This window comes from Urocampus carinirostris, chromosome 3, assembly GCF_059441175.1.
Source record: "Urocampus carinirostris isolate Australia breed hairy pipefish chromosome 3, RoL_Ucar_1.0, whole genome shotgun sequence".
Classification (NCBI taxonomy): Eukaryota; Metazoa; Chordata; class Actinopteri; order Syngnathiformes; family Syngnathidae; genus Urocampus; species Urocampus carinirostris.
The window spans coordinates 7,757,519-7,775,832 of record NC_142351.1 but is presented as its reverse complement, the minus strand read 5'-3'; the positions used below and the strand labels follow the sequence as shown (position 1 = coordinate 7,775,832).

The 18,314-nt window shown below is 41.8% G+C and overlaps 1 protein-coding gene across 3 annotated transcripts in view; it reads right to left on the bottom strand.

Annotated features, from left to right (window-relative positions):
- Positions 1–18,314, bottom strand: part of LOC148368498 (neuropilin-2-like) — a 167,376-nt gene that overhangs the window by 87,179 nt on the left and 61,883 nt on the right. For all 3 annotated transcript variants that reach the window (XM_088330522.1, XM_088330521.1, XM_088330523.1), the window contains exon 4: positions 6,254–6,484. In XM_088330522.1, the coding sequence (XP_088186648.1) occupies positions 6,254–6,484 (231 nt within the window). The remainder of the gene's footprint in view (positions 1–6,253; positions 6,485–18,314) is intronic.

The following is an 18,314-nucleotide window of genomic DNA, read 5'->3' as shown; positions in this document are numbered from 1 at the left end:
AATAAATTAATAACAGGAAGAGGATGTGATGATTACCGATGCCAGGCATCTGAGTCGGCTCCTTTGGCGCCAACTGCCTAGGACGCTGATTGGTGGACACCGATGTTCCCTGGAATTTTCCTTACGGGTCTGAGCGTTCACACAAAGTCGGTGAGCAACGCTTGAAACAACAGCGAGCGACGGCAATCCCAAGTGTGGCGACTAAATCGATATCAAACGTGTCCAAAACGTGACATTTTGTTGAGTTTCCGGCAATGCAAAATTATTTGTCACTCTTGAATGAATTGACTCATGTACGATTGCAAAGGTTGCAGGCTCACAACCGTCATTTGTTTTTACAATTCTTTCACAAGATTTCCATTTTTTTTCCCTGGTATCTTTTGTCGCATTTTACTAACAATTTTGGGGGCTTATTGAGTCGGATACACAACTGTATTTAATCACATTTTTTTTAGTGGAAGTACAATGTTGGCAACAAGATTGACTTGGTATCATTGGAAATGATTGGAATGCAACACAAACTTTTTCTTCTTTTTCCCTTTTTTTTTTCTTTTTTTTTTAATTGCTTTAAAAAAATCTCATTGTGTTTATTTTTTTCTTTTTGTTCTCTATTCACTTTTTTCCTTTGTTTCTTTCTTTTCTTTTTTTCTGCCTTTTTTCTGAAATGTTCCTTTTTTTCTAAGCCTTCACTACTTTTTCAATTTGGTATTTTTTATTTTTTGTACTATTTTCCCCCCTTCCTTTAAGTCATTTTGTGCACAATTTTGGATAATATTTGGTTGTGTAGGGATGAAAGAAGCAAAAACAACCTGAAGAGCCGTTTAGGACCCGAAAGAGCCGGTTCTTTTTAGTGAACCGAGCCGAAGAAGCCTGTTCTCGAAAAACTCTACTAACTTTACTCAACGTCGTTCTACTTCGACTTCCAAATACGGCATTTAGAACACAGCGTCAGGGGAACCCGTGTATTTTGACCTTCATGCACTGTAACTTTGACTTAATTCGCTTCTTATTTATCAATTTCGAGCCCTGATTTTTGTGAGCTGGCTAGATTTTCTTGTGCGCGGAAAAGCTCTGGGTAGTGCGCAATTGCGCACACACGCAGCTTAGAGGGAACATTGGTGGACACTCTCTTTTTAAACCCCCGGCTTCCAAGTGGAAGCCGTCAGATCGTCATGCGAACTGTTGCCTTCAGCTCAGTAAGCCTTTTCGTCCGACTCCGTTCCTGCCCTGCTTTTGTCTGCCTGATCTTTGTTGCCAACCTGTTTCCGGACCCGACTACGCCCCGTTCTGCCTGCCTGTTACCTGACCTGTTTCGCCCCGTTACCTGCCTGCCTCCTGCTCCCGACCTCGCTTACGAACTCGACACCGCCTTCGATCTCCAATCCCGGCCAACGACTTGCTATTCCCGCCTGTCTCCGTTCCTCCTCGTCCGACACAGACGTGTCACTCCCGCCCTGCTCGCTCCCGTTTTCCACCAGCCCTCGGATTAAGCAAGCAAGCCTTACTCTCCCTCTCTTTTCAAACAAAGACTGTGAAAATGAGCGCTATTCAGTCCTGTGTCAGTTTCTGGTCTTTGACAGATGTGCAATAGTTACATTTTATTTCAGGGCCATACAGTACTCATGAAAAGAGCCATATATGGCTCCCGAGCCATAGTTTCCCTACCCTTGTCGTAGACAGTCAGAAAAGAAGGAGAATTAGAAGGAAACGAAACGGCAGCCTGCTTGGAGTAAGCCGTGTCCTCGGGCGTGGAAGGGTCTTGGCAAACAGTAGGGCAGCGGGAACAATTCGGTGTCTGGCAAGCCAGCCGGTCTAGAGACTACTTGTAATCCTGATCCCGGAGCAGCTTGCATTAAGGCGGGGGATTCCAGGACCCCCTGCCGGGGTCCGGCTAAGACCCACAGATGGACGGAGGCATGGAGAGGGCAAGAAGGGAATCGGGAACAAGAAGGATGATGACGTCGGAGGGTGTGGGGAGAGTGGCGCAATCACTTAGAAGAATAAAATTTGATTTACAAAAAAAATCACTTCGGCCCCTTTTTATGTCGTGTCCAGCATGGTCGCCGTGGCGACCGGCTGGCCCCGCCCCCTGGGCACGGCTGCAGTAGATCAGCTAATTTGCGTGTGTGCTACTTAAGGGTGGGTTGTGGGTTTTACGGGTGCTGGCTCATTGCATTTTCTGTCTGCATTTCCCGTTCTGTTTTGCTCTGTCCTGTTTCGTATGAGTCGGAAGAAACCTGTGTTTGCAGGTTTTTAGTTAAAGCCTGTTTGTTCTGTCTTGTCCCTGAGTTTTGGACGACTTTTATTTTGCTAAATAAACGTTTTGATCGTCAACGTAATTGAGTTCTCCCTTCCTGCCTCCTGCCTCCGTTCTAGTCCGGGGTATGAGTGATCTGATGGATTGGGAAGAGTGCTTCTAGTTACCGTAAATTCCGGACTATAAGCCGCTACTTTTTTCCCAAACGTTCAGCCCTGCGGCTTATTCAGTGACGCGGCCAATTTATGGATTTTTTCTAACGGCCACCAGGGGCGCTAGGGTATAAAAGGTAAGATTAAGACCAGTAGAATATGTGCGCCGAGAAAGACTGCAACCTCTAAGTTTAAGCATACATTGTCTATAAAGTTAAGGTACGTTCCAATAATGAGGAAGACGCCCTTGATGGCGATAGTTATGAGGAGGAAGTTGAGGACGGTTTACCGTGCTTACTACAAGTACGGTGTGTTTTTTTAACAGCAGTTTACTGTGTTGCGAGCGTGTTGCTAGTAGCGTTTTGCTACCCTTCACAGGCAGGGTTTGGGATGAAAGTTATATTATTATTATTAAAGCTTTGAAAACTCTCTCGGTGTACCGTCTTTCTTCCTAAATATGTGTCACCATGTATAATATGTATTTGCAACTGTATATTTTTGGAATGTATTTATTTTAGAGATTTATTCTGTTATGTGTTCTACGGACGAATCAAAAAGAAGGGCCGGAGCAAACGCGGGCTGATGGGAAGTGGGGTAAAGCTGAGTTACCGGTAGATCTGTCTGTTGTCGCAGCGGATAATAGTGGATATATATTTTTCCCACCCTTAACTTTGGAACTATACATTTTGTTTCCTTGGATTACTTTAACGGGACCCGGACTTTACAAGTCTGCATCATACGTTAATTACGGGTATTATTTTCCATTTATGATGCCGACCGTGATCCTAGGATTGTGTTCTATCTATGTTGTTACAATCGTGGAACTTACAGCCCGGTCTGAGTTAAATTTGTGATTGTGTCAGAAGTTTGAATGCGGGCGCACGCGGATTATGCATGGGTGCGGCTTATGCAAGTACAAAAGTGGCAAATCACCTAAAAAGTGGTGGGTGCGTTGTTCCAGTGGTGTTGAATCATTGTTTTTGTTCTGTTTTCATTTTGATGTTCGAATAAAGTTTTCATTCATTCATTCATTCATTCATTCATATTGATATCGGCATTTCTCTTCTAACTCCTGAGTCCCGAAATGCCTGTGAATCAAGACCGCTGATAGAATTGAGGTTTTAAAAAATAGAGAGAGAGAGAGAGAGAGAGAGAGAGAGAGAGAGAGAGAGAGAAATGTGTCTTTTAACCTCTTTTGCTTTACCTTCCTTTTATCCTTTTCTCTCTTTTTTCTTTCTCTCTTCATACCCTTTTCTCTTTTCTCTCCTCCTGTCCTTCTATTTCTATTTGTATTTATCTCTCTCTCTCTCTCTCTTTCTCTCTCTCTTTCTTTTCCAGCCTCTTTCTCCCACTCTGTCTCTGTCTCTCTTTTTCTCTTCCTTTGTTGCTCTTTGTCTCTTTCTCTCTCTGTGTATTTTAACCTCTTTTGCTTTACCTTCCTTTTATCCCTTTCTCTCTTTTCTCTTTCTCTCTTCATACCCTTTTCACTTTTCTCTCCTCCTGTCCTTCTATTTCTCTTTGTATTTCTCTCTCTCTCTCTCTCTCTCTCTTTCTTTTCCACCCCCTTTCTCCCACTCTGTCTCTGTCTCTCTTTTTCTCTTCCTTTGTTGCTCTTTGTCTCTTTCTCTCTCTGTGTCTTTTAACCTCTTTTGCTTTACCTTCCTTTTATCCTTTTCTCTCTTTTCTCTTTCTCTCTTCGTACCCTTTTCTCTTTTCTCTCCTCCTGTCCTTCTATTTCTCTTTGTATTTCTCTCTCTCTCTTTCTTTTCCACCCCCTTTCTCCCACTCTGTCTCTGTCTCTCTTTTTCTCTTCCTTTGTTGCTCTTTGTCTCTTTCTCTCTCTGTGTCTTTTAACCTCTTTTGCTTTACCTTCCTTTTATCCTTTTCTCTCTTTTCTCTTTCTCTCTTCATACCCTTTTCTCTTTTCTCTCCTCCTGTCCTTCTATTTCTCTTTGTATTTATCTCTCTCTCTTTCTTTTCCACCCCTTTCTCCCACGCTGTCTCTGTCTCTCTTTGTCTCTTTCTCTCTCTCTGTCTTTTAACCTCTTTTGCTTTACCTTCCTTTTATCCTTTTCTCTCTTTTCTCTTTCTCTCTTCGTACCCTTTTCTCTTTTCTCTCCTCCTGTCCTTCTATTTGTATTTATCTCTCTCTCTCTTTATCTCTCTCTCTCTTTCTTTTCCACCCTCTTTCTCCCACTCTGTCTCTGTCGCTCTTTTTCTCTTCCTTTGTTGCTCTCTGTCTCTTTCTCTCTCTCTGTCTTTTAACCTCTTTCGCTTTACCTTCCTTTTATCCCTTTCTCTCTTTTCTCTTTCTCTCTTCATACCCTTTTCTCTTTTCTCTCCTCCTGTCCTTCTATTTCTCTTTGTATTTCTCTCTCTTTCTCTTTCTTTTCCACCCCCTTTCTCCCACTCTGTCTCTGTCTCTCTTTTTCTCTTCCTTTGTTGCTCTTTGTCTCTTTCTCTCTCTGTGTCTTTTAACCTCTTTTGCTTTACCTTCCTTTTATCCTTTTCTCTCTTTTCTCTTTCTCTCTTCGTACCCTTTTCTCTTCTCCTGTCCTTCTATTTCTCTTTGTATTTCTCTCTCTCTCTCTTTCTTTTCCACCCCCTTTCTCCCACGCTGTCTCTGTCTCTCTTTGTCTCTTTCTCTCTCTCTGTCTTTTAACCTCTTTTGCTTTATCTTCCTTTTATCCTTTTCTCTCTTTTCTCTTTCTCTCTTCATACCCTTTTCTCTTTTCTCTCCTTCTGTCTTTCTATTTCTCTTTGTATTGCTCTCGCTCTCTCTCTTTCTTTTCCACCCCCTTTCTCCCACTCTGTCTCTGTCTCTCTTTTTCTCTTCCTTTGTTGCTCTTTGTCTCTTTCTCTCTCTCTGTCTTTTAACCTCTTTTGCTTTACCTTCCTTTTATCCTTTTCTCTCTTTTCTCTTTCTCTCTTCGTACCCTTTTCTCTTTTCTCTCCTTCTGTCTTTCTATTTCTCTTTGTATTTCTCTCTCTCTCTCTCTCTCTCTCTCTCTCTCTCTCTCTCTCTCTCTCTCTCTCTCTCTCTCTTTCTTTTCCACCCCCTTTCTCCCACGCTGTGTCTGTCTCTCTTTGTCTCTTTCTCTCTCTCTGTCTTTTAACCTCTTTTGCTTTACCTTCCTTTTATCCTTTTCTCTCTTTTCTCTTTCTCTCTTCATACCCTTTTCTCTTTTCTCTCCTCCTGTCCTTCTATTTCTCTTTGTATTTCTCTCTCTCTCTCTCTCTTTCTTTTCCACCCTCTTTCTCCCACGCTGTCTCTGTCTCTCTTTGTCTCTTTCTCTCCCTGCTTCTTTTAACCTCTTTTGCTTTACCTTCCTTTTATCCTTTTCTCTCTTTTCTCTTTCTCTCTTCATACCCTTTTCTCTTTTCTCTCCTTCTGTCTTTCTATTTCTCTTTGGATTTCTTTCTCCCTCTCCCTTTCTTTTCCCCTTCTCTCGTGACTTTATCTTTTGTTTCTCACGCTCTCTCCCTCTCTCTCTTTTTCTTTCTTTGTCCCGCCCTCTCTTCTTTTCCCTCCCTCTTTCTCTTATTTCTTTATCTCTTCTTTTTCTTTGTCTTTATTCTACCAGTCCGGCCCCCGAGAGAATGTTTGTTCTTTCGTGATTTGATTACTTCTTCTTTTCCGTAACTGGAACACAATTACATTTTTTGGGGATCCTGAATTTCTAACCCCGTAAAATGTATTCTGTTACTTTCCAACCCTACCCTGAGGATTGGAAGTCAAAGCTTCACATGAAAGCCTGCACCTCCTGATGCAAACTCCACCTGGGAATTGCGCGTTCCCGTCACGCAGCACGAAAAGGAATGGGAATGTTCCCTCGGCGCTTACCTTGCGGCAAACCGTCCCAAACGTCCAACCAGTCGTATTTGCAGTCTCCTTCTCCCACCAAGAGCGGGTCGTTCTCCAGGTCGAAGGTGAGGAACGTGAGGCTGATTTCCATGCCGGTCGGGGAGATGATCATGTAGGAGCATTCCAGATTGTGAGGGTATTTGTCGGGGAAGCCCGGCGATTCGATCGTGCCGGAGCTGCTGGTGAAATTTCGGAAGCAAAATTCCGACCCTGAGAGGAGACAAAGATGAGAAGAAGCCATCCGTCATCGAGGAACCGAAGAAGAGCAATGATCTACCAGTAAACACGTCTGAATTGCAGATGAAGTTCATCATTGACTTTAGGTATGTCATGAAGACCCCTCATAAAATATGATTGCCATTTTCTGTCATGATTACCGATTTGAATCATCTGTACCCGCTATTAAAACTCAGTCCTGTCACTCTCCAGTTGTTAGTCCGTCTGCAAACCTCTGTTGATACAAGGCAAGCTGTTTTAACCTTGACTTACGACTGTCCCGTTTTTTCCACCTGTCCGTTCCTGATCTCCCCGTCTGTCTCCGGCTACGACCTGTTTTTTTGATCCCGACAACGTCTGCTCTTCCGTCCCGGCTTACGGCCAGTGTTTGATCCCGACCACGTCTGCTCTCCTGTCCCAGATTACGACCTGTTTTCTGATCCTGACCACTTCTGCGCTCCCGTCCCGGCTTACGACCTGTTTTTGATCCCGACCACGTCTCCTCTCCCGTACCAGATTACGACCTGTTTCTGACCACGACCACGTCTGCTCTCCCGTCCCAGATTACGACCTGTTTTCTGATCCCGACCACGTCTGCTCTCCCGTCTCGGCTTACGAACCGTTTCTGACCCCGACCACGTTTTTGCTCTCCTGTCCCGGCTTACGACCAGTTTTTGATCCCAACCACGTCTGCTCTCCTGTCCCGGATTACGACCCGTTTCTGACCTCAACCACGTTTTTGCTCTCCTGTCCCGGCTATCGACCTGTTTTTCCGTCCTTGAGACCGCCATCGCATGCTACAGAAGATCCACTTCCGTATTCAGACCACAATCTGATTGTGAGAGCGACTTGCTTCCCGCGTCCAGCGAGCACCGGATCGTGGGTGCAGCCCTTCCTCTTTCTTTCAATAAAACTTGTGGTTAACGTTACACAATTGGGTCCTGATTCTTTCTGGTCGTGACAATTTTCAGCATCTTTAGCATTCAAATTATTTTATTTTAATTTGACTTCCCTTGTCTGTGCAGCCCTTTCAGACTCTTTGTGATTAAGAGCGTCACAAATAAACAGGACTGGACTTGAGGTTTTGAGTTCTTCCTTGCCATCATGTAGGTTCTAGATCAGGGAATGGTGTCAGAATAGTCTGTGGTTTGCAACAATCTGTGGTTTGTACAGCCCTTTGAGACTCTTTGTGATTAAGGGTGTCACAAATAAACATGAATTGAGGTTTTTGAGTTTTTCCTTGCCCACATGTAGATTTTAGATCAGGGAATGGTGTCATAATAGTCTGTGGTTTGCAATAGTCTTTGATCTGTGCAGCCCTTTGAGACTCTTTGTGATTAAGGGTGTCACAAATAAACATGACTTGAGGTTTTTGAGTTTTTCCTTGCCCTCATGTTGGTTTTAGATCAGGGGATGGTTTCATAATAGTCTGTAGTTTTCAGTAATATGTGGTCGGTGCAGTTTTTTCAAATAAACATGACTTGACTTGAGATTTTTGAGTTTTTCCTTGCCCCATGTAGGTCTTAGATCAGGGGATGGTGTCATCATAGTCTGTGGTTTGCAATAAACTGTGGTATGTGCAGCCCTTTGAGACCTCTTGTGATTGAGGGCGTCACAGGACTTGACTTGAGGTTTTTGAGTTTTTCCTTGCCCTCATATAGGTTTTAGATCAGGGGGTGGTGTCATCATAGTCTGTGGTTTGCAATAATATGTGGTCTGTACAGCCCTTTGAGACTCTTTGTGATTAAGGGCGCCGCATATAAACATGACGAGATTTTTGAGTTTTCCCTTGCCCTCATGTATGTTTTAGATCAGGGGACGGTGTCATAATAGTCTGTAATTTGCAATACTCTGTGGTCTGTGCAGCCCTTTGAGACTTCTTGTGATTAAGGGCGTCACAAATAAACATGACTAGACTTGAGGTTTTTGAGTTTTTCCTTGCCCTCATGTTGGTTTTAGATCAGGGGATGGTTTCATAATAGTCTGTAGTTTTCAGTCGGTGCAGTTCTTTCAAATAAACATGACTTGACTTGAGATTTTGAGTTTTTCCTTGCCCCATGTAGGTCTTAGATCAGGGGATGGTGTCATAATAGTCTGTGGCTTGCAATAATCTGTGGTCTGTGCAGCTCTTTGAGACTCCTTGTGATTAAGGGTGTCACAAATAAACAGGACTTGAAAGAGTTAAATGTAAGACCTTTTCAAGGCCTTACATTTGCGGTTATGAAATTTAAGACCGTCAAGTTTTCAAGATCCACCAGGATCCCTGGAAAGCACACGACATAAACAACTTGCAGTGGAACTGAAATCGGCTTCAGGTGTGCTGAGGCACGGCGCCTTTGACGTTTTGCGGCCATATTTAGCCTTAGCTTTAGCCTACGCCTTTGATATCTGGTGCCGCCTGAACAAAAACAAAATGGAGTTTCCGTACATTGTTTCAAGATGTGAAGAAAGATCAGTTAGTCATCGCTAGTCCTTAAAAGCTTCTGCGCAAATGTGTTTTTGACATGATGTCATTGGACACAAATTTTCTTCTGACGACCTCAGCAGTTTTTTAGTTCTTGGAACTTCTATTATACGGTCCAAATCAGGGATGTCAACTCATTTGAACTCGGGGGCCACGCGATAGAACAAACATTCTGTCGGGGGCCGGACGAGTAGATGAAAGAGAAAGAAAAAGAGAGATAAAGAAATAAAAGAAAGAGGGAGGGAAAAGGAGAGACAGCAGGACAAAGAGAGAGAGGGAGAGAACGTGAGAAACAAAAGAGATAAAAAGAGAAGTTGTGAGAGAGGGGGAAAGAAAGGGAGCGGAAGAAAGAAATCCAAAGAGAAATAGAAAGACAGAAGGAGAGAAAAGAGAAAATGAAGTGCGAAGAGTAGGAAGAGAGAAAGAGAAAAGAGAGAAAAGGAAAAAAAAGGAAGTTGGATCAAAAGAGGTTAAAAGACACAGAGAGATAAAGAGACAAAGAGCAACAAAGGAAGAGAAAAAGAGAGACACAGAGAGTGAAAGAGACAGAGACAGAGTAGGAGAAAAGGGGTGGAAAAGAAAGAGAGAGAAAGAGAGAGACAAAGAAATAAGAGAAAGAGTGAAGCAAAAGGAGAAAGGGCGGGACAAAGAAAAAAAAAGAGAGAGAGGGAGAGAGCGTGAGAAACAAAAGATAAAAAGTCGTGAGAGAGGGGGAAAAGAAAGGGAGAGGAAGAAAGAAATCCAAAGAGAAATAGAAAGGGTAGGAAGAGAGAAAGAGAAAAGAGAGAAAATGAAAAAAGGAAGTTAGAGCAAAAGAGGTTAAAAGACACAGAGAGAGCAAGAGACAAAGAGCAAAAAAGAAAGAGAAAAAGAGAGACACAGGGAGTGAAAGAGACAGAGACAGAAAGTGGGAGAAAAGGGGTGGAAAAGAGAGAGAGAGAGAGAGGTAAAAAAGGAAAGAAAGAGGGTGAGAAAGAAAGAGAAATAAAGTGTAAATTAGAGAGAGAAAATATAAAAACAGCAAGACAGAGAAATAGAAAGAGTTAGAGAGTAATAGAGAAAAGAGAACAAGAGAGAGAAAGAGAGGGAGGGAAAGAGAGAGCGATAAACAGAGAACAAGGGAGACAGAGTAAAAGTGAGAGAAAACGAGAGAGCAGAATAGAGATATGAAAGGAGAAGAATATAGAGAGAAAAAGAAAGTGAAAAAGAAAGATACAAAGAATAAGAGAAGTCAAACGACAGAAAGAAAAAGAGTCAGCAGGAGAAAAAGAGATAAAGTGTGTGAGAGAGAGAGATAGAGAGAGAGAGAGGGAGAGAAAGAGAGAGAAAGAAGTCCAAGTACAGTGTCTTTGTTCGAGGCTTTGGCAACATCAAGTTGACCTATTTCAACCTGCAGCTCGTTTTTCTCTTGCGCTCCTCTGAGTGTTATCTCGCGGGCCGGATTCAATCCCTTAGTGGGCCTGATCTGGCCCGCGGGCCGCCTCTTTGACACCTTGCTCTTGCTTTCCTCATGAAGTCCAACATACCACAGACCTTGTGTCATGTCTCCAAGTGAGCTCCTCATTAGACATGCAGATTTATGCAGCCCAGGCCATCCGAGTGGCTCACCTTGAGCGCCATTCCTTCCTGCCCTTTACTCATGGGCTAATCCATTACTTTGGACATGCCCCTGTAATGTCGATTCTATATCATCTATCGCTTCATATGAGTTGCAGGCTCGTACACCTTTTTCATAGGCAAATGTAGATGTCTAGATAGATGTCTAGATAGATAGATAGATGTCTAGATGGATAGATAGATAGATAGATAGATAGATGTCTAGATGGATAGATAGATAGATAGATAGATAGATAGATAGATAGATAGATAGATAGATAGATAGATAGATAGATAGATAGATAGAGCAAGAGATAGATAGATAGATGTCTAGATCGATGTCTAGATAGATAGAGCAAGAGATAGATAGATAGATAGATAGATAGATAGATAGATAGATAGATAGATAGATAGATAGATAGATAGATAGATAGATAGATAGATAGATAGATAGATAGATAGATAGATAGATAGATAGATAGAGCAAGAGATAGATGGATAGATGTCTAGATCGATGTCTAGCTAGATAGATGTCTAGATAGATGTCTCGATAGATAGATAGACGGACAGACAGACAGACAGACAGATAGATATATGGATACATATATGGATAGAAAGAGAGAAAGAGAGGGGGAGAGAGAGAGAAAGAAAGAGAGAGAGAGGTAGATAGCTAGATGGGTAGAGAGAGAGTGCGAGAGAGAGAGAGAGAGAGAGACAGCGAGAGAGAGAAAGAGAGAGAGAGAGAAAGAGAGAGAGAGGTAGATAGGTAGCTGGTAGATAGAAAGAGAGAAAGAGAGAGAGAGAGAGAGAGAGAGAGAGGTCGAAAAAGGGAAATAAAGAGGGCGAGAAAGAAAGAGAAAAATAAAATAGAAAGAAAGATAATTGAAAGAGAAGTGTAAATTCGAGAGAGAAAAGAGAGAGCAAGACAGAGAAAAAGAAAGCGTTAAAGAGTGAGCGAGAAAGAGAAAGTGAACAGGAAAAAAAAAAGAGGGAGAAATCATTAAAAAAGAAGTGAGTCAGAGAGAAATGGAGAAATACGACCACAATTGTTTTGCAAGTGTTCACCGGCTTGGGTGACATCCGGTGGAAATATTGAAAACCGCAGCTCATTTTCCTCTTGCGCTTCTCTCACTGTTGTCTTGCAGGCTGGATTTAAACCATCGGTGGGCCTGATCTGGCCCGCGGGCCACCTGTTTGACACCTGTGAATTACAGGGTTCCTCCGAGCACTTGAAATCAGTGAAAATGTTTGAATTTTAATGCTGTGCTTGAATTTTAAGCCCACGGGTTGTAAATGCTTGAAGTTGTTGCTGTGTTTCTTAGGTTAGGTGTCAGGCTAAGGTTAGGACAGGCACGTCCAAAGCCAATTACGGCCCGTGATGAAAATTGTACTACAGCTCATTTTTCCTCTTGCGCTTCTCTCACTGTTGTCTTGCGGGCCGGATTTAAAACATCGGTGGGTTTGATCTGGCCCGCGGGCCGCCTGGTTGACACCTCTGGCCTAAGTGTATGCACATGTTTACAAGCTCCCGGTGTGAGTCACGGACTTGGTGAGTAACTTCTATAAATTGTTGCGCTTTTCTTTTGCACCTCCGGTAGATTTTTTTGTTGACGTGTGGAGCATGTGAGGTTTAACTGTTTTAGGTCTACTAACACAGTAGCCTGGTTTCTTACTAGGTCATAAACAGGGTTGGGTAGGGTTACTTTAACTGGATTACTTTCAATGACTTTTGGATGACTCCAATACCAAATATGCTCATAAAAGACAAAAGAAACTATATATGAATAAAGTTATGACTCACAACACGTGGTAAGCTTCCTCTCCTGGATTTGATCTCTTTGATCTCCGGCAAAACGGACATCAAATGCTGGGTTGGGTAGGGTTACTTGAACTGGATTACTTTCAATGACTTTTGGATTACTCTAACACCAAATATGCTAATAAAAAACAAAAGAAACTAAATAGGAATCAAATGATGACTCACAACACACGGTAAGCTTTCTCTCCTGGCTTTGATCTCTTTGATCTCCGGCAAAACGAACATCAAATGCGACAGAAACAAAATGAAAATCAATCCAAACATCATTTTTGCCCTTCCATGTATTCCGTTACTCCCTGAGCCTGCAAAAAATGGAGTCATTTTATTTATATTTAGTTTCTTTTGTCTTTTTTGAGCATATTTGCTATTGGAGTAATCCAAAAGTCATTGAAAGTAATCCAGTTCAAGTAACCCTACCCAACCCTGGTTGTCACAATATGTTCAACCCATTTTGTCACAATGACAATAAAGGTATATTCTATTTTATTCTATTCTATTTGTTCCTTTATCTTTTGTTTTCTTTTATCCTCACTGTTCAATGTGAACCTGGAGTGCCACGTCCAATTTCGTTGGGTAGGGTTACTTGAACTGGATTACTTTCAATGACTTTTGGATGACTCCAATACCAAATATGCTCATAAAAGACAAAAGAAACTCAATAGCAATCAAATGATGACTCACAACATGCGGTAAGCTTTCTCTCCTGGCTTTGATCTCTTTGATCTCCGGCAAAACGAACATCAAATGCGACAGAAACAAAATGAAAATCAATCCAAACATAGTTTTTGCCCTTCCATGTATTCCGTTACTCCCTGAGCCTGCAAAAAATGGAGTCATTTTATTTATATTTAGTTTCTTTTGTCTTTTTTGAGCATATTTGCTATTGGAGTAATCCGAAAATCATTGAAAGTAATCCAGTTCAAGTAACCCTACCCAACCCTGGTTGTCACAATATGTTCAAACCATTTTGTCACAATGACAATAAAGGTATATTCTATTCTATTCTATTCTATTCTATTTGTTCCTTTATCTTCTTTGTTTTCTTTTATCCTCACTGTTAAATGTGACACTGGAGTGCCACGTCCAATTTCGTTGGGTAGGGTTACTTGAACTGGATTACTTTCAATGACTTGGATGACTCCAATACCAAATATGCGAATAAAAGACAAAAGAAAGTAAATATGAATACAATGATGACTCACAACACGTGGTAAGCTTTCTCTCCTGGCTTTGATCTCTGCCCACGAGACAACGCTGAGGGAAGCGCAAGAGAAAAACGAGCTGCAGGTTGATATATGTCCACTTGATGTTGCCAAGGCCAGGTGCCTCGAACAAAGACACTACTTTGTATTTCTTTCTCTCTCTCTCTCTCTCTCTCTCTCTCTCTCTCTCTCTCTCACCCCTTTTCTCCCACTCTGTCTCTGTCTCTTTCACTCTCCCTGTCTCTCTTTTTCCCTTTCTTTCTTCCTCTTTGTCTCTTTCTCTCTCTCTGTGTCTTTTTACCTTCTTTTGCTCTCTTCTTTTTTCCCTTTTCTTTCCCTTTTCTCTCTCTTTTCTCTCTCTCTCTCTTACTTCCTCCTACTCCCTTTCTCCCCTTCCTTCGTTAGCCGCGGTGAGTTCCGGGTGGGTGAGCACGCCAAAAACAAGTCTCGGAACCTCCCACCCTCACTTCCTTTGCACGTGTCACACGAATACATTTGACGTGTGCTGCCATTGGTCGAAGGCTGCACGCTGTAAAAAGGGGAGGGGTCTTATTGTACGACAGTGTTAACCCGAAACGGGGCAGAAGAGCAAGTTGCTAGGCAATATTCCCTGTCATTTTCCAGGAGTCTGAGCTTTCACACAAAGTCGGTGAGCAACGCTTGAAACAACAGTGAGCAACGGCAATCCCAAGTGTGGCAACTAAGTCATTATAAAACATGAGCAAAACTTGGCATCACGTTACATTTTGCCGAGTTTTCAATAATGCAAAATTATTTTTCACTTTTGAATGAATTGACTCATGTACGGTTGCAAAGGTTGCAGGCTCACAAACGTCATTTGTTTTTTACAATTCTTTCACAAGATTTCCATTTCTTTTTTTTTCCTGGTATCTTTTGTCGCATCATACTAACATTTTTGGGGGATTATTGAGTCGATTGCACGATACACAACTGTATTTAATCACATTTTTTTTGTGAAAGTTCAATGTTGGCAACAAGATTGACTTGCTATACCGTATTTTCCGCACTATAGGGCGCACCGGGTTATAGGGCGCACCCCCAAAAAATAGTTTTTGGTCCTATATTTTCCATACATAAGGCGCACCGGATTATAAGGCGCTACAATGGGAACGTCGACAAAACAGTCAGATGGTTCAGTCCAACTGATTACCCCCTTAACATTTCCAAAGCTTGCAAAGAAGCAAATACGTGTCTGACATATACGGATGCGGTGTCCGTACGATGTCACTCAAATGCATCGTTCCATCATTTGGAAGGTTAAAGTCTTGGGATTCAAGAAATGCCAACCATTCCTTAGTTTCTATTTTCTTTTTCGCTCGCAACTTTACTGTGCATATGACAATAAACACTTGGAATTGAGTTGAATTCACTCAACTCATCACAGCAACGTCAAGATCGTTCTAAAACAAGATAACGGGAAAATATAAAGCCGCATCGCTCACCTAAGTTCTCCCGTTCAATAATGATACGCAATCATGGTCTTCTTACAACTGTGAGTGAAGTCAATCCAGGAGAGTAAATTATTTGCAAATACAGACTAATGAAACATGTTTCTTTATGGTGAACTTTAGCAAGCTTGCTAAGCTTGCTAAGCTTGCTACCCCATTGCTAAACTCGGCCAATTGCAGGGTTTGTTTTGGCCATCTAGCCAATCCGAGGCTCCGAATAACTTCAGCCAATAGCAATCGATTTAACGGATGATTGACACATATTTTTCGGCCAATTGCAGGGTTTGTTTTGGCCCTCTAGCCAATCCGAGGCTCTGAATAACTTCAGCCAATAGTGATCGATTCAACGGATGATTGACACATTGGTTAGCCAATGAAACGCCGGTATATAAATCCCAGCATACACCGCGGACGACTTCGCCTTCGGGGGAAAATCGAGTCGGCGGCTGCTTGCCTTAGTTGTAAGACTTTGCGACTTAATATTGATCCGTATATAAGGCGCACTGTATTATAAGGCGCATGGTCAGCTTTTGAAAAAAAAAAAAAGACTTTTAGGTGCACCTTATAGTGCGGAAAATACGGTAATTAGAAATGATTTGAATGCAACACAAACGTTTTCTTCTTTTTCTCTTTTTTTCTATTTTTTTCCTTTAAAAAAATTCTTATTGTGTAAATTTTTTTCCTTGCGGTTTCTTTTTGTTCTCTATTTACTTTTTTCCTTTGTTTTTCTTTTCTTTTTTTTTCTGAATCTTTCCTTCTTTTTTTCTCTTCCTTTTGTTTCTTTTTTCTCAGCTTTTCACTCCTTTTTCATTTTGGTATTTTTTTCTATTTTGTTCCATTCCCCCCCTTCCTTTAAGTCATTTTGTGCACAATTTTACATAATATTTGGTCGTGTAGGGATGAAAGAAGCAAAAACAACCTGAAGAGCTGTTTGGGACCCGAAAGAGCCGGTTCCTTTTAGTGAGCCGAGCCGAAAAAGCCGGTTCTCGACAAACTCTACTGACTTTACTCAACTTCGTTCTACTTCAACCTTGACTTCCAAATACAGCATTTAGAACACGTCAGGGGAACCCTTGTATTTTACCTTCGTGCACTATAACTTTGACTTAATTCTTTTCTTAATGAGCAATTTGGAGCCCTGATTTTTGTGCGCTGGCTCGATTTTCTTGTGCGCTGAGAATGTGTGTGCTGAGCTTGAGGGAACATTGTTGCTAGGTAAAACCCACCCAAGTTTAGTGCCCCCCGATTCACCTCATGTCTTGTCTAGTTTGTTTTTTTTCACAGCGCGCAGTCTGCACTCGCTCCTTCTGGTCTGGCGTGTTAGCATCTTAGAATAAAACTCTTGCAGGAAATTCACCTACACGCTCACCTCAATGTCTTGAGGCTTCATGACAAAAGTCCACCAACTAGACCGGGGGTGTCAAACTCATTTGAACTCGGGGGCCAAACCATAGAACAAACATTCTGTCGGGGGCCGGACGAGTAGATTCAAGAGAAAGAAAAAGAGATAAAGGTTACAGGTTACCAAATCAATATCATTATCGTTTGAATAGAAAATGTTAGTATCGTCTGCAAACATTACTATTATCAATAGTTATGATACATTTAAAATATCTTTAATATATAAATTACCGTATTTTCCGCACTATAGGGCGCACCGGGTTATAGGGCGCACCCCCAAAAAATAATTTTTGGTCCTATATTTTCCATACATAAGGCGCACCGGATTATAAGGCGCTACAATGGGAACGTCGACAAAACAGTCAGATGGTTCAGTCCAACTTTTTACACCCTTAACATTCCCAAAGCTTGCAAAGAAGTAAATACGTGTCGTAGACACGTGCGGATGCGGTGTCTGTACGATGTCACTCAAATGCATCGTTCCATCATTCGGAAGGTTAAAGTCTTGGGATTCAAGAAATGCCAACCATTCCTTAGTTTCTATTTTCTTTTTCGCTCGCAACTTCACTGTGCATATGACAATAAACACTCGGAATTGAGTTGAATTTAAAAAAAGACCCATCACAGAAACATCAAATTCATTCTGAAACAAGATACTGGGAAAATATATAGCCGGAGTAGCTCACTGAAGTCGTTGCGTTCAATAATAATGTGCAACAATGGTCCTCTTATATCTGTGAGTGTAGTAAATCCAGGAGAGTAAAATATTTACAAATACAGAATGGTAAAACATGTTTCCTCTATGCCGTAGTGTAACCCAACGTGTGATTCACATTCATCTTTTTCGGCCAATTGCAGGCTTCATTTTGCCCCTTTAGCCTATGCGGGCCTGTAAATGATAAAAAGGATCCGCCCTCTTTACCTCTGAATAATTTTCGCCAATAGTGATCGATTCAAATGATGATTGACACATTGGCTGGGAAATGAAACGCCGGCATATGTATCCCAGCATACAGTGTGGACGACTTCGCCTTCGGGGGAAAATCGAGTCGGCGGCTGCTTGCCTTTGTTGCGAGACCTTGCGACTTAATATTGATCCATATATAAGGCGCACTGTATTATAAGGCGCATGGTCAGTTTTTGAAAAAAAATAAAGGCTTTTAGGTGCGCCTCATAGAGCGGAAAATACGGTAAATAACTTTGGACCCAGGATAGAACCCTGTGGTACTCCACAACAGACGTCCAAGTATTCAGATGACAACTCTCCCATTTCTACATATTGCTTCCTCCCCGTCAAATATCTTTGAATCCATTACCAACAGAACCTTCAAATCACATCAAGCTAAAATCGGGGTAAAGTGATCAAATTTTCTTGTCTTACATGCAGGGTTGGGTAGGGTTACTTTAACTGGATTACTTTCAATTACTTTTGGATTACTCCAATAACAAATATGCTAATAAAACACAGAAGAAACTAGATATGAATAAAATGACTCCATTTTGTGCAGGCTTGGGGAGTAACGGTTTGGATTGATTTTCATTTTGTTTCTGTCGCATTTGATGTTCGTTTTGCCGGAGATCAAAGAGATCAAAGCCAGGAGAGAAAGCTTACCACGTGTTGTGAGTCATCATTTTATTCCTATTTAGTTTCTTTTGTCTTTTATTAGCATATTTGGTATTGGAGTCATCCAAAAGTCATTGAAAGTAATCCAGTTAAAGCAACCCAACCCAACCCTGCTTACATCAAACCAAGAGCCAAGAGGAAATCCGCAGGTTCAAGAGCGTTTGGTCCCCAGTGCAGTGGAATGATCTGCCCTATGAAATTCGGTCTGCAACCTCAGTGTAACTGTTCAAATCTAGGCTTAAAACACAC